At 32.7% G+C, this 14,319-nt stretch overlaps 1 protein-coding gene across 1 annotated transcript in view; it reads left to right on the top strand.

Moving 5' to 3' along the window:
* The window catches only part of CD109 (CD109 molecule), a 152,076-nt gene extending 141,330 nt beyond the window's left edge, over window positions 1–10,746 (top strand). The window contains exons 31-33 of the mRNA XM_031964622.1: window positions 657–804; window positions 3,944–4,046; window positions 7,317–10,746. Of these exons, the coding sequence (XP_031820482.1) occupies window positions 657–804; window positions 3,944–4,046; window positions 7,317–7,498 (433 nt within the window). The 3' untranslated portion in view covers window positions 7,499–10,746. The remainder of the gene's footprint in view (window positions 1–656; window positions 805–3,943; window positions 4,047–7,316) is intronic.
* Window positions 10,747–14,319: the final 3,573 nt, after the last annotated feature.

Below are 14,319 nucleotides of genomic sequence, written 5' to 3'. Positions count from 1 at the left end.
AAGAGAGTACTAAGGGTTTGGCATTGTGGCTGCCTTAAAAGATCAAGAAAGAGCTGCTTCCACTTTGAGTCTTGGCTTTTAGCTGAGAAGTCATGCCATTTTCTCCTGAGAAAACAAATAAAAAAAATGTAACTTGCTTTAAAATCATGGCAACTAAAAAAAGACTCCTTTTTGAAATAAAGTGGATTACATTCTTCCCTAAACAGAGTCCCATAAAGCTTACCTTGCTGTATACTGGGGATTTTTATATAATCATTTTTTTAATTTTAAAAGATTCATAAAAGAGAATTTATTTGATCTTTTGTCATAAAATCTGGGTGTTAAGAAGAAACATTTGGAGAAATTAGTGTATAAATATTTCTCCATACAAATTCTTATTTGAATATTGAATAAAATAGTGTAATGAGAGTTTTAATTTCTAAGTAAATATTGCATCATTATATATATGTGTGTAGATACATATATATACTCACACACACATATACACACATATATAGTATATTGCTATTAGCACATTTGGTTTTTCATGAAGTTTTGTTCTCTTCTTCCCTCCCTCCCTTCTTTCCTTATTTCCTCCTTTCCTCCCTCTTTTCCTCTCTTCTTTTCTCCCTCTCTCCCTTCCTCCCTCCCTTCCTTCTTCTCATTCTTAATTTTAGGTTTCGGGGACCATCCAAGAGTGGCATGGCTCTGATGGAAGTTAACTTACTGAGTGGCTTTGCAATGCCTCCAGATGCAATTCTACTGAGTGACACAATTAAGAAAGTAGAGAATGATCATGGCCAAGTCAATCTATATTTAGATTCTGTAAGTAGAAAAAAATTTAATATACACACATACATACACACACACACACACACACACATATGTAAGCATCTAGTATTTCGTCATGTTTAACCATAGCATAACTTTCCACAAAGCTCTTTAACATATTATTTTGATTATTTGTTTTTGGTCCATGGTTCATAGGATTGTAGATTTGGAGTTGGTAGCCATATTAGAGATGATCTGATCTAATCTTTTCATCATAAAGATGAAGAACTAAAAATGCAGATTAAATGACTTCCCATTGTCACACAGATAGTAAGCAGTAGTCCTGGGATTTGATTGTAAGTCATCTGATTCCTATTCCAATGTACTTTCCACAGTACCACACTGCCAAAAGGTAATAAGAACCACTTGACTTTCTGTATCCATTGGAAAGATCCAAATCAGCCAAACAAAAACTTGACTAGAATTAAGGCAAAAATATCCATGCCTTTAATGAGACTGTAACAGTATAGGCTATGCAAAGTATTTAACATATACCCAAGACACAAAATTATGGAAGTTGTAACAATATGAATTTCAAGAGACTGGATAGTGGGCTGATTATAGAATGTTCAATGATCAGCAGTGGTCCCCAGTCCATATTTGAAATCCCCTTACATACAGAAGAGTTAGAAGTTTTTAATAGTATAAATGCTAAAATGAAAAATTCAGCTATAATTTTAAAAATTAACAACCCTTTATTTTATCTCCATTCCTTCCACTGGGGGAAAAAAGACAAAAATAAAAGCTCCATAAAACACATGTAACATAAAAACTATATGATTATATATGTATATGCAACACTTATAAACTATATATGTATATATGTACATATATACATACAAATACATATACATATACATATACATAGCATAAATTGTGAAAGCCGCAATTCCCACATTATCCATGACCAAAAAAAAAAAAAGTCTCATTCTGTATTGAATTGATGTCAGGAGGTAAGTACGATTTTTTTTCTCACTTGTCCATTTTTTGTGGTTGGTCATTGCATTTGTATAAATTATTCTTTTAGTTCTGTTTACTTGTCTAATAGATAATAAAACTTTTAATGTTTGTGTGAATGACTTCAAATCCAGGGCTGTTTTATGCTGTTCTGTCAAATATGGTTTATGTTTTTGGTGGCAAATATAATAATGTAGTGGCAAATATAATAATGTAGTATTTGAAATAAAAAAAATAGTTTATTCTTAAATTGACCTCAAATTTTTCCAGGTAAATTGGAATTTTCAGACACTGATAGTAGGCAATAGCTGTTTTAGGCATTACTGATATGGGAGTTGCCATTTTGCCCATAGTTTCTCAAACTTTTACTGAACCTATTCAAGCTTCCTAGATCTTATAGCAGTTGTGATACTTGGAGACACTGTGCCCTAAACAAAAATGTTGCGTTTGTTGAATGGACTAGGACACTTCCTGATCTCTGCCTCAATACCCTGACTTCTCATTTTTTATGATCATTTGAATTGACCCATCACAAAAGAGAACTATTCCAGATGCGGTACTTAGGATGGGTTTGTTCCTGCAGATTGCCTTTTAGTTGTAGTCAAAAGCTTTCCACTACTTAGGATTATCCAAAACCTGGTTAAGGTGGAATTTGTCTACCCAACAACTAATTTTTATGCTGCTAGATATATTAATATGCACATTTTAAAAAATCAGGGATTATTTGAGAGCTGCAAGCTATAATGGAATGATTCTTTTTGGACCTACAACTGTCTGAAAGTTGTTGGGAATATTACAGAGCTATTGATTTAGAGCTGTTCTTGGGTGTTGCAGAGTTAACTTGTGTACCACCCTCTCTGAAGCTACTCCTCCAATTTGCATTAATTTTCTTGAAGTTCCCCAAAGGTTGTCTGACTATCCTCTCTGATTTCTAGGGATAACTTTGAGAAGCTTTGTTTCTATAATTATTACTCACAAGCCCCCACAAATGTGTTCCCCATTAACAATCAGCCAGTAGATTAATTAGCTCTTGGAAAAGGCTTTTTGTAATGTGTCATAGCAAGAATATTTGGTACAAAATAACTGCCTCTCAAAAAATTCAGATAGACTTTGTCACAGATTCATGCAGATCCATAGGAGAAATGACTTAAACAGTTTTAGTGAGACATACAGGTAAAATACACATGTAGTAAAAGGGTAACACAGCTCTCAGCCCTTTTCGACCTAAAAGTCCTTTCTTGAATCCATAATATACTTTTGTGTTGCAAAAAATTAGAACTGCCTCCCTTCTCAGGTTACTGTCTTTCTGAACCCTTTATCTTTGATGTTTCATTTCCTAATGATGTATTTATCTCTTAGTTTAATCTCTCTGACCTCCATTTGGATACAGTCTTTCCCAGTTACATCATCAGTGACAGAAGTGTGGGATAATTAAGAAAAAGAAACCCTTTTCAATTCTCTTAAGATTGGAACTTCAATTTTCAACTCCCAAATTTGTGCATTGCTTAACTATCTGCTATTTTTATATATTATTCTTTCAGTCAATCCTAAATTATTTCCAATGTTTTCATCTACCTTTATCCAGTTACTAAAACATTATCCTCTCAAATTGATTTATAACCTAATTATATCTTGGGGTGAGATTATAGGAAAATTTTTAGCTTATAATTTATATTGATGGATTAATTCAGTTGTGGATGTCTAGGTTTTCTGTAATTACATTAATTGAAATGAGGATACAATATGTTGGTATTTTGGAGGAGTTTTGATAGAGCTTTGTAGAACTCTTGAAGGAGAGAAGTGATTAATTTATTTGTACTTCATAAGTCTTTTGGAAGCAGGGAGGGGCTCACTCAGTTATGGAAACAATTGGGAGCCAGAATGCTTTAATCAATGGAGCCATCAAAGTGTGACCTAAAAAATTTGGGTTCTATTCCTACCCTGCTAATAATTAGTGCATAAGTCACTTACTTTTTCAGAGTTTCCTCAAATGCAATATGATCTTTAAACTGCCTCCTAATTTTAAATTGATGAGGACATTCACCTTGCATGTTTAATAGGATCCCCATTGATTACAAAGGGTATAGGAGATTCATAATTTTCCCCAGACTTGGTTGTTCATTATACAAATACATACACACTGCCTCCTTCTAAATTTTGCTTTTATTTTTTCAAGGTAAATGAAACACAGTTTTGTGTAGATATTCCTGCTGTGAGACACTTCAAAGTATCAAATACCCAAGATGCCTCTGTATCTATAGTGGATTATTATGAACCAAGTAAGTGTTACTCTTTCTGTGAAGAATATAGTTATACAGAAATTAAAATAGGTAGTTACACTTTTTTGAAAGTGATTGCATAATTTGTTTAATTGATGGATGGTAAAAGCATTCACTTAAGGGAAGAGACTATTTATAAACAACAGAATATACATACTATTTTGTGTATGAATAATGATATCAAGTTTGAAAATGTTATTTTTGCTTAAGCATTATTTTAGACTTTGAACTTAAATGTCCCAAATCATGTTGATAAAAATAAATAGCCTAGTTAAAATTCAATTTCCACATTTTTTGCTCATATTTCAAGTTAAGCTATTTCATCTTTTTTTGTTTTACAATGGGGTTCCTTTTATAAAAAAAAATATTCTCCATCTTATAGATAGATTCATTTGGCATCCCATTGAACACTTGTGCATGTAAAAAATGGTTTTAGTTTCACAACTTGGGCAGTTAGAAAATTTTGAGGACAAAAAGTTGTCTTGCTTAACAAGATGGTGGTGGTGTTGTCGTTGTTTAAAATAACAAATTTTCTTGGCTTGGTACCAGTAGGTACATGTTTAGGTGGGAATAATGTGCTGAAAAAAACACAACAGGTTTCATATCGGAAGTAACTCAAGCCCATTGTGCTTCTGTCGATGCTATCAATTAAATTTATTATTGCCTGAATTTTTACATGATATTAGTCAGTAATGGCATCTGTGTCTGATTTGAACTTTAGTTACAGAGTAAAAAGTTTATCCTGAAATCTTTTCTTATTGTGACTAAGTTCTTTTTTTTTTTTTTATTTAATAGCCTTTTATTTACAGGTTATATGTATGGGTAACTTTACAGCATTAACAATTGCCAAACCTCTTGTTCCAATATTTCACCTCTTACCCCCCACCCCCTCCCCGAGATGGCAGGATGACCAGTAGATGTTAAATATATTAAAATATAAATTAGATACACAATAAGTATACATGACCAAACCGTTATTTTGCTGTACAAAAAGAATCAGACTCTGAAATATTGTACAATTAGCTTGTGAAGGAAATCAAAAATGCAGGTGGGCATAAATATAGAGATTGGGAATTCAATGTAATGGTTTTTATGTGACTAAGTTCTTAATGGCTTGGACATCACATTGTGCTGCAAATTCCCATTTATAGGCTATCAAAAGATTTAATGTAGTTTTTAACTATTAGAGCATATAAAGCTTGAAGCTTTAGTATGCTATGCACTAAGACCTTTGGAATACCTTGTATTTGCAAAGAATTATATTTCAATATAAATTTAATTCATTTGTAGAACTTGATAACATTGGTATGAAACTAAGAAAGTCATGTTACTGGTTATCCCTGATATAAAAATAGGAGAGTTTTTTTGCTTTTTCTTAGTTTTCCAGATTTGGGAAAGATTTGGTTCTCTTTATCACACAATTGAATGTTCATATAAATAAATAAATATCTATATATCTATATCTATCTATCTATCTATCTATATATATATATTTAAGAGTTGGAGAGTAAGACTCTGGGAGATAGGGGAGAATGGCCTGGCAAGACCTAATAATAATGCACATTCATCCAAAGGGTATTTAGTCCTCAGATAGAGTTTACAACTCCTCTATATTTAATTAAATATATTTATATAATTATTTATAAAACTTTTATATGAATATATGTATATGTGTATATATATATATATATATATATATATGTACAAATATATACATATATATGTAGGTGTGTGTGGCGGGGTGTAAAATGAGCTTCTATGTACTAAAACATTTCCTTAAAACTTCTGCTAATGAACCCACACAAACACGGATTGGTTCTGGGATGGCATATACAAAGTATGTTGTAAGGTCCAAACTCTCAGTCTTCTGCTCTGGGACAGGGACAAACAAATTTGTTGACACAAATTTTGAGAACCCAGGGTCAAAGGATCATATATTTAGCAGAAGAGACCTTAGTCACCACCTTGTCCAATGTACTTATTTTACAAATGAAGAAATCCAGGTTTATGGAGGTTAATCAATCTTAAATAAGCATTTATTAAGCAATTAATATATGCTAATCACTGGGGGAGACAAAGACAAAAATGAAACAGTCCCCATCAAGGAACATATGTTCTAGGGAGTAGAAGTATGGAGAGTAGAGATAACATATAAATGTGAAATTATCTACAAAATAAATAAATAAGGACTTTGCTGGAAGATTCATCCAAATACACTAATGAATTACTTTTTCTCAAAGTGAAAGGAGAACATTTGACAATTTTAAAGCAAAAGCAAAAGTGATGTATCTTTCTAAATTTGTCAGAAAAGCAATGGATAATGAAAGGAAAACATTACTGGTGTTAACCATTAAAGTGAAATATGATAGAACAGTTTTAAAGTGTCACAATCTACTTTATAAAATATATACATATATATATATGGTTTTCAACATGGGATATTTCCAAATATATATATATATATATATATATATATATATATATGTATATATTTGGAAATATCCCATGTTGAAAACCTCCACTAAAAAGTCAAATAAGTGCAAGTTGAATGTGCTTTGGAAAAAAATTAAGAAATATGGTAGTCAGTTACATCTTGCTGGTTTTCTGCATTCTGATTTGATATTATTGTAATTTTATCTTAAAAGATTAAAAAAAGGTTTAATGTATTCAGAGTCATATATTTGAATTAATTAAATTTAAAGATTCATGGTATTTAAAGTTTTCAGATAGTCCCCTTGGATAGGAGACAAACTTCTCTTTTAAAATAATACTTTTTCCTCCTTTTTTTAAAAAGGCCATTTATATTGTGAAGTTAACAAATAAATACGTGATTATACACACATATGTGAATATATGCTTCTATGTGCTATATGCATAAGTAATATTAATTTAAATTAACCACTCTCCAAGATTTTTTTTTGAAAACAAATTATAGTTTGAGTTCTTCCAGTGATGTAATTACATTACAATTGCAATCTATACCAATTTACTTTTAAATGATAGCCAATTTCTGGTAAGGTATTTGATTGAAAATATCTTTTTATTTTGGGTAAGAGTTTGGATTTGTCCTTCTCTGAGCAATATAACGTTTTAGTGGCTTCTTGTCAAAGTAAATAATTAAAGAATTAAATTGAGAGAGATTATATGTATGTATTTTAAAATATAGAATATCTGAAAATTCAGAAAATTGTAGGAAATGCATCCTGGCAAAGTGCTTATTTCTTTCAAAATAAGTCAAATGTTTAAGTAAATATTTTTCTCTTTGAACAGGGAGACAGGCAGTCAGAAGTTACAATTCCAAAGTGATGCTGGATGTGTCCTCTTGTGACCTGAGTGACGGAGAACAAAATTGGGAATTTTGCAAAGACAGCTCCCCAAGATTATTTCAAAACTCTGTAGTAGTTTCTTTTTGGTGCTTCTTGTTTCTCTCCTCCTTGCAGATTTGGCTGTAATCTTTTATTTTGTGAGGGGTACATTGAAATTTCCATGGATGGTTTGTACTCATTGTTTAATTCATCTTCTGATTCTGCTTAAATAGTTATTTCCATGGGTTAAAATGAACAAATATCAGTGTTAATTTCATTGATATTTTTCTCCTCTCCCACCTCAATTTTTAAGAGGAACTTGGAATCTAACTGATTTGGAAAATAATCTTATTGTGCCTTACTTACTTCCCTGCACCTATCTTTCTTTTCCCTCTCAAAATGTCTTTGGGCTGTATGTAAGGTAAAACTTTCTTCAGTGTTAAGAATATTTTGTTATGAGGGCTTCATTTATTCATCATATTTGATTAATGAAACAGGTTCTTGCTGAAAACAGCTGAATGTTAGTGTTTAGGACTGTTATGAAGGGTGCTGCCTTTTCTCCAAGAAGAAAACTGCTTTTATGAGTGGAGTTCCTTTGAAAACTGAGAATGAAAGAAAATGCAAGAAAGAACTTGTTTGGTCCCATACTTATTTTCATGGCCTTAACATACCCTTTCTTTCATGAATTTGGTTCTTTCCAGAGCCTTAAGTTGTAAAAAAAAATGGTTCTCTTCCTCCTAATTTCTCTCATTCTAATAATTTGCTTCTTTCTCACTTGTTCTCTCAGATTCCAGAATAACTCAGGTATGAGGATTTGAGGCTGTTCCAGTGGAAACCAGGTTTAGTGTACACTGTAGGGAACTAGACCTGAAAGTCATAATTTAATTTTTAAGGTTTTCTGGCAGCGCTTGGGAGAGAAAACAGACCAAGAGTATGTTCTAAGTTTCATATAAAAATTATGGGAATAATTTTAGCACTACCTTGATCAATGTGTGCTTCTGGGCAGAAATTTGGGGTTTGGTCTACAACTAAAAAACACATAACTGGTTCAAAGTAAGGATATATCTGCTACCAAAAGATTAGATAATATGGAGTAGACTGGCAATATAGATAGAATCAGGAAGACTTGAAGTTCAAATCTTGCCTCTGACATATACCAGCTGTGACCATGGGCAAAACACATACTTTCTCAGTGCCCCATGTCACTCATTAAACTATAGACAAGTTGCTGACCTAAATCATTGAAGGGAGTTCCCCATGCCTATTAATATGACAAGTCTGTAAGAAAAAAAATAAAACTAAAGGCCTTTAGGTTAGTTCTTATATTGATTATGGAAGTTTTGATTGAAAAGAAATCAAATATTTTATCTTAGGAATCTGGAAATTGTCTAAGTGCAGTTATTATTAATGTTTGAATAATACAGAAAATGTGTAGAGAATAGTTTCTTATATAGTGCCAGTTTTTATACAGTGACATTTTTATACAGAAGAGAGAAAGTAACCATTGAATTAGTTATTCTAGTAATTTTTTTTTTTCAAGGAGGGGATGATATCTGCTAATGAATCAGTATTCATCTAGAACAACTCTTGTCAACAAGGGAAAGGCACTTGACATTCTGTAGCATAGGAGCAGCTTATAATAACAACAATACACATTTATTTAGCACTTTTATTGTTTACAAAGTACTTTTCTCACAACAACCCGGTGGAGGAAGTGAGAGCAAGTAGCAGTAAGCTCATTTTATAGTCATTCGGAATTCTACACAAGAATGATAGAAGTGTATAAGAGCAGTTAAGTGACTTTATTGATCCTGAAGAGATAGGAGAATTGTCTAAGGTCATTGGTAAGTGAGAGCTAGGAGGTTAATTCAGTCTCCTGATTTTTCATCCATTGATCCTTTGAGCAAGGCTTTCTTCTTTTTAGATGAAACTACCTTAGAATAAAGCTGCTTTGGCAAATAGCTCCTTAGATCAATCCCAGAATGATCTTATAATTAATTCCACTCTCTTGAAAAACATTTTGAGTTTCTATTGTCAAAAGTTACTAACTTTTAGTATATATGGAAACTTGGAACTGGAAAAAGCATGAGTATATTCTTGCTCTCCCTATTATGCTAACATGTGAGATACTGATAACTTATCTATACTCTGCTTTTTTCATTTATAAAAGTCAGTTGATGATACTCTCAGTAGAGTACATTCTATATGAGTGGTATCTCTCTTTTAATTAATCCTAAATTTCATCAGCTGCTGAAAGTGAGGTCTGAACAACTAAGGCAGGATGATACAGCTCATCTTTGTGAATGAACTTGAATTCTACCATTTATTTTTTCATGTGAGGCCTCTCTTAGGGTGATTTCCTGCCTAAAATGTGGGGTTGTTTTAAGATTAGTGACCATTATGAAACCTCAGATATACTAGCGATACAATAGTGGTATTAGTTAGTAGTAGAAACTATTGATATTTCTGGAGGTGGGAGGGGAGAAGTTATATGTACACCATGATTAATGAATAGTAAGGGGTAAATCACCCAACTCTTTTAAACTATGACAGTTAGGTTTTCAGGTATTTTAAATCAATTTTAACTTGCTTTTTCTTCTCTTTTATTCTTCCCTTTGTGGACTGGATAAGTCCCTAAGACTCCAATAAATGCCATCCTTACATTTTGGACCCATTAGTGGTCTACCAGAGGGCTAGCATGGATCACCAAAGGAATTTGAGAAACACTAATTGGCACAAATTAGGAATAAATAAAAAGTTCCTTTACCTTTGGATTTCTTTATTTTAGCAGTTCATTTTTCATAAATACAATCAGGCATCATTTTAAAAATTTCATTTTAAACCTTTTTATGGTAAGCACTATCAGATAAGTGTAGGACCTCAGAAGCTGTGATGTCTGATCTTCTCATTTAATAGAGGAGGAATCTGAGGTCAGAAAACCAAAATGACTTGGTTAAAGTATTCAAATTTTGAACTGTAGTGGTTCTTTGACTCTGGAGCTAGCTCTTTCCACAATACCAAGCTGCTTCCTAATGATACCTTGAAAAATATCACGCTTGCATGGAATTTTGGTATGCATCTGCTTTGGGGTTGATACTACTTTTGGTAGCTTGCTAACTATATTTAACTCTTATTCTTTAAGAAGGAAAAAACCCCACACTTTCAAAAGACAAAATCTCAGTCCAAATGTAGGACATAACAATATATTAGGTACTTTTACTAACAATGACTGTATAATGTCAGCTTTCTTAGCTAAATCAAATTAATTCTTTATGCTTTGTCTTAAATCCAGACGATTAATTCTATCCCTGCTATACTGATATGATTAAAAAAAATCAAGGTCTACTTCTTTTAAGGGGCAGCTAGGTGGCATAGTGGATAGAGCACTGGGCTTGGAATCAGGAATCATCTTCCTGAGTTTAAATTCCACCTCAGATGCTTATTAGTTGTGCGTTGCTGGGCAAGTTACTTAACTCTGTTTGCTCCAGTTCCTCATCTGTAAAATGATCTGGAGTAGGAAATGCCAAACCATTCCAATCTTTGCTAAGAAAACCCCAAATTGGGTCATGGAGGTTCTGAAGTGACTCAACAATATCCAACCACCAGCACTACTACCACAGTTCTTTTTTAAAAATATCCGAGGCTAATAATGTAAAATCATAATGATCATATACCCGGTGTTCTGATACTATCTTATAAACCACAACAATTTTTGAAAACACATTTAGCTTTTTTTCCTTTCCTATTTTATTGATCCATAACAGAGAGACTTTGAAAAATGAATTGTTTCCATATCAAATTTAGCTTAGCAATAAATGCTTAATGGCTGCTATTTGTATCTAGAGCTCACATTTCTAAAATACTTTAAGGTTCACAAATGCCTTATCTCACAATCTCTCTTTAAGGTGAGTAGTGTAAGATTGTAAATTTTAGCTCAGACTTAACTCAAGCATTAATTAAGTACCCTCTGTGGTTCCCAAACCCAGAACCTGTCTCTTATAAAGGAGCTAATTAATACTCTATTGGTATTGCTGTAAATGAATTTAGATGGTCTAGTAAAAGACCATCATTCATGAAAATGAAAAAGACCTTCATTTTCTAGATGGAGAAATGGGGGAAATTAGAAGAAATGACTTTTTAAAGAACACACAGCTAGTAAAAGTGTTTGCCTCGTAATTTGAACCCAGATCTCCTGACTCTAAGTCTAGAATGAGTATCCATTATACTACACTGCCTATGCCAGTACTGAATGGTTTAAAATCCATATAATTTCATTGTATAGTGTCTCTATGTAACATTTGTAATAAATTAATATTTCAGTTGACCTTCAGAATATTTTCTCCTTTCAATTTTGGCTTCTGTTTTACAGACGGGCAGGGCTTGTCAAGTATTTTCTTTGGATTTATTTTTAAAATAAAAAGAAAGCATAACATACTTTTAGCAACTTACCAAAGCACTCATCCATTCCATATCAACACATGATCAATATAACTACAATGCAAATTAAAATACCATATGTGTATAAGAGAATAGAGTGACTTGTTTTGTATTGGAAATAAACTAGCTGAATTGGTCACTTTAGGCTGTTAGAAATGATGAAAAAGACATATATATTCCATCAACCACTCCAGAACATTAGCTAGTGAATTCGATTTTGACTACTATATCCTTACTAACTGTATTACAGTAACTTGTCACATCAATGGATACTACAGTGTACCCTCTGTGATGTTATATTGTGCCACAAAATATCTAAATATGAAGGAAAGGAATGTTTTCTAGGCTATTTCTGACTTTCATTTTAAAAGAGCATTTCTGTATTAAGTTACAAGGTGCATTAAGTGTGCATGAGTGTGTAATTTATATTTTTTAGGAATGACATTGAGGTATGTGTTACTTTCTATTTAAAAAATGATCATTTTGACTGTGTGAATGAGTTTGTCATGAGAGTTAGAATTACCATCATCCTGTAGGCATACTGAGTAATTATTAAAAGAGGGCAATTTCATATGCTATTGTCCCTTTAGATTATTTTTTTGTAATTTCCATAGGATGTAGCCCTTGTCTGACTTTTTAGACTTTTGGCCTCTTGTATTTGTCTTGTGTGCCTTTGAGGCAAAGAAAGAAAATGAAAACTGTTTCTTGCTTGAGTTTCTTTTAGAAGCTTTGAAAGATTTCATTAATGATGACTCCTCCCTACTTTACTTTGGAAAATTGTTTTTCTTATGCAGAGAGTACTTTTAAAATAAGACTGACCTTTTTTTTTTCCAAGGACAAAGTTGTGATTTATTTAGTAAGGTCATTCTATTTGTTTTAATTTTAAATGTTTGCATTTCATGCTATTTCTTCTCCTCTTCAAACTATGCATTATTAATGTCCAAAATAAAAGACTTTCCTTTATTATTCATAGAAAACCATGGTTTATCAATAAAAAGTTTAAATCCTTTCTGTTTATTATTTATATAGTATGTTTCATGAACTACTCAAAATGGCTTGCAATACATATTTCTCACTCACCAGCAGCCATTTCATATGGGTTAGAAGTGGTATGTTAAATCCTGTGGAGAAAGGCACTGTTTAGTTTGAAAAGCCCTAAGTGGTAGGGAGGGGAAAAAAGTAGCAATCTTGGCCTTCTTCACCTTAAAGTAGGGATTGTGGTTGGTTTCCTCTTCACCCCTCCTTCTCTTCTCTCTGCCCTCTACTCTCTCCACACCACTATAACTTATGTCTAGGAAATATGGAAGAGCAGAAAGAAATGAAGAATTTGCCTGCTCAGAAGTTATAGGAAACTCTGAATATGTAATGCTGCATGTACCACAAGACATAACTTATAGATCTCCCTCCTTTCCTCCCCTCCCTTCCTTTCCCCTTTCCTCCCTTCTGTCTCTCCTCCCCTCTCCTCTGTCTCTCCTCTGGCTCTCTCTCTCTTTCTGTCTCTTTCTGACTCTTCCATCCCTCCTTTCTTTCTCTCTGTCTCTCTTTGTTACAAGAGGGATATGTTGCAGGAGAAGAGGTATATTCCAAAATGAAAATGATGTTAAGCAGAATGTAGCAATAAGAATAAAATTTTAAGACAATAAAATTGGAGAAGTTGAGATGAAGCCTTCAAAAGAAACAGTTTACCTGCTTCAGTGAACCTTGTCCATGGGGTTCTTTTAATGAGCTTTAGAATACATATCCTAATTTAACATGGATCTAAGATTTAGTTGGCATAAAGATCTCTTGATGTGGAAATTCAGTCCAGCAACACAAATTTTAGCCCCAGAGATATGTAGAACTTAATGATTTACTCTAGGTCACTTTTACCAGGTATCAGAGATGGATTTTAAACCCAAGTATTCCTAATGCCAAGCCCAGCCCTTTGTTTATTATATTCCTTGTACCCATAATAAAAGAAATTAATAATAATAATTAGTACAATGTCATTTTTAAATTGGGGCATGCGGGGGGACCCTGGAAGAACTATTTTTCCATTTTGACTTGGAGTTTTAACTCAACCTTAATCACTGATGAAGAAGCATAGGTCTCTTTATTTGATATTGGTAAACAAAGGATGCTAAATACAAATAATTGCTCTAGTTAATCTATCCAGAAATCTTGCAAGATACAAACATGCCTGGGAAATACCTTGTCGAATGGAAACCTCTGAGACTGCATTTTACTCTATTGAGTACAGTTCTTTTATGTAAAAATTGTAATTGAACTTTACATTTTTGAAGTTTTTGTCCTCATGGCTATTTTAAGAGGTAGCTTAAAATGTATTTAAGATTTGTTGGCTAAGCTTTCTGTTGGCTGCTGTTGGATATTATATAAATTTGTCTATATAAAATAAATATAGGTTAAAAGATTTAAATACAGTTACACAATTTGTAATGACCAAATCACTGTAAGTTAAGCTTCCAATTTCTCTATCTAGTGTACTTACAGCCAAGAACACAATACCTGCCAGATAAAGAGAAGGCCTTATC

The sequence above is a fragment of the Sarcophilus harrisii genome, chromosome 4, assembly GCF_902635505.1.
Source record: "Sarcophilus harrisii chromosome 4, mSarHar1.11, whole genome shotgun sequence".
Taxonomy (NCBI): Eukaryota; Metazoa; Chordata; class Mammalia; order Dasyuromorphia; family Dasyuridae; genus Sarcophilus; species Sarcophilus harrisii.
Note: the sequence above shows the minus strand (reverse complement) of the source record. Positions and strands in the feature narration are given on the sequence as shown.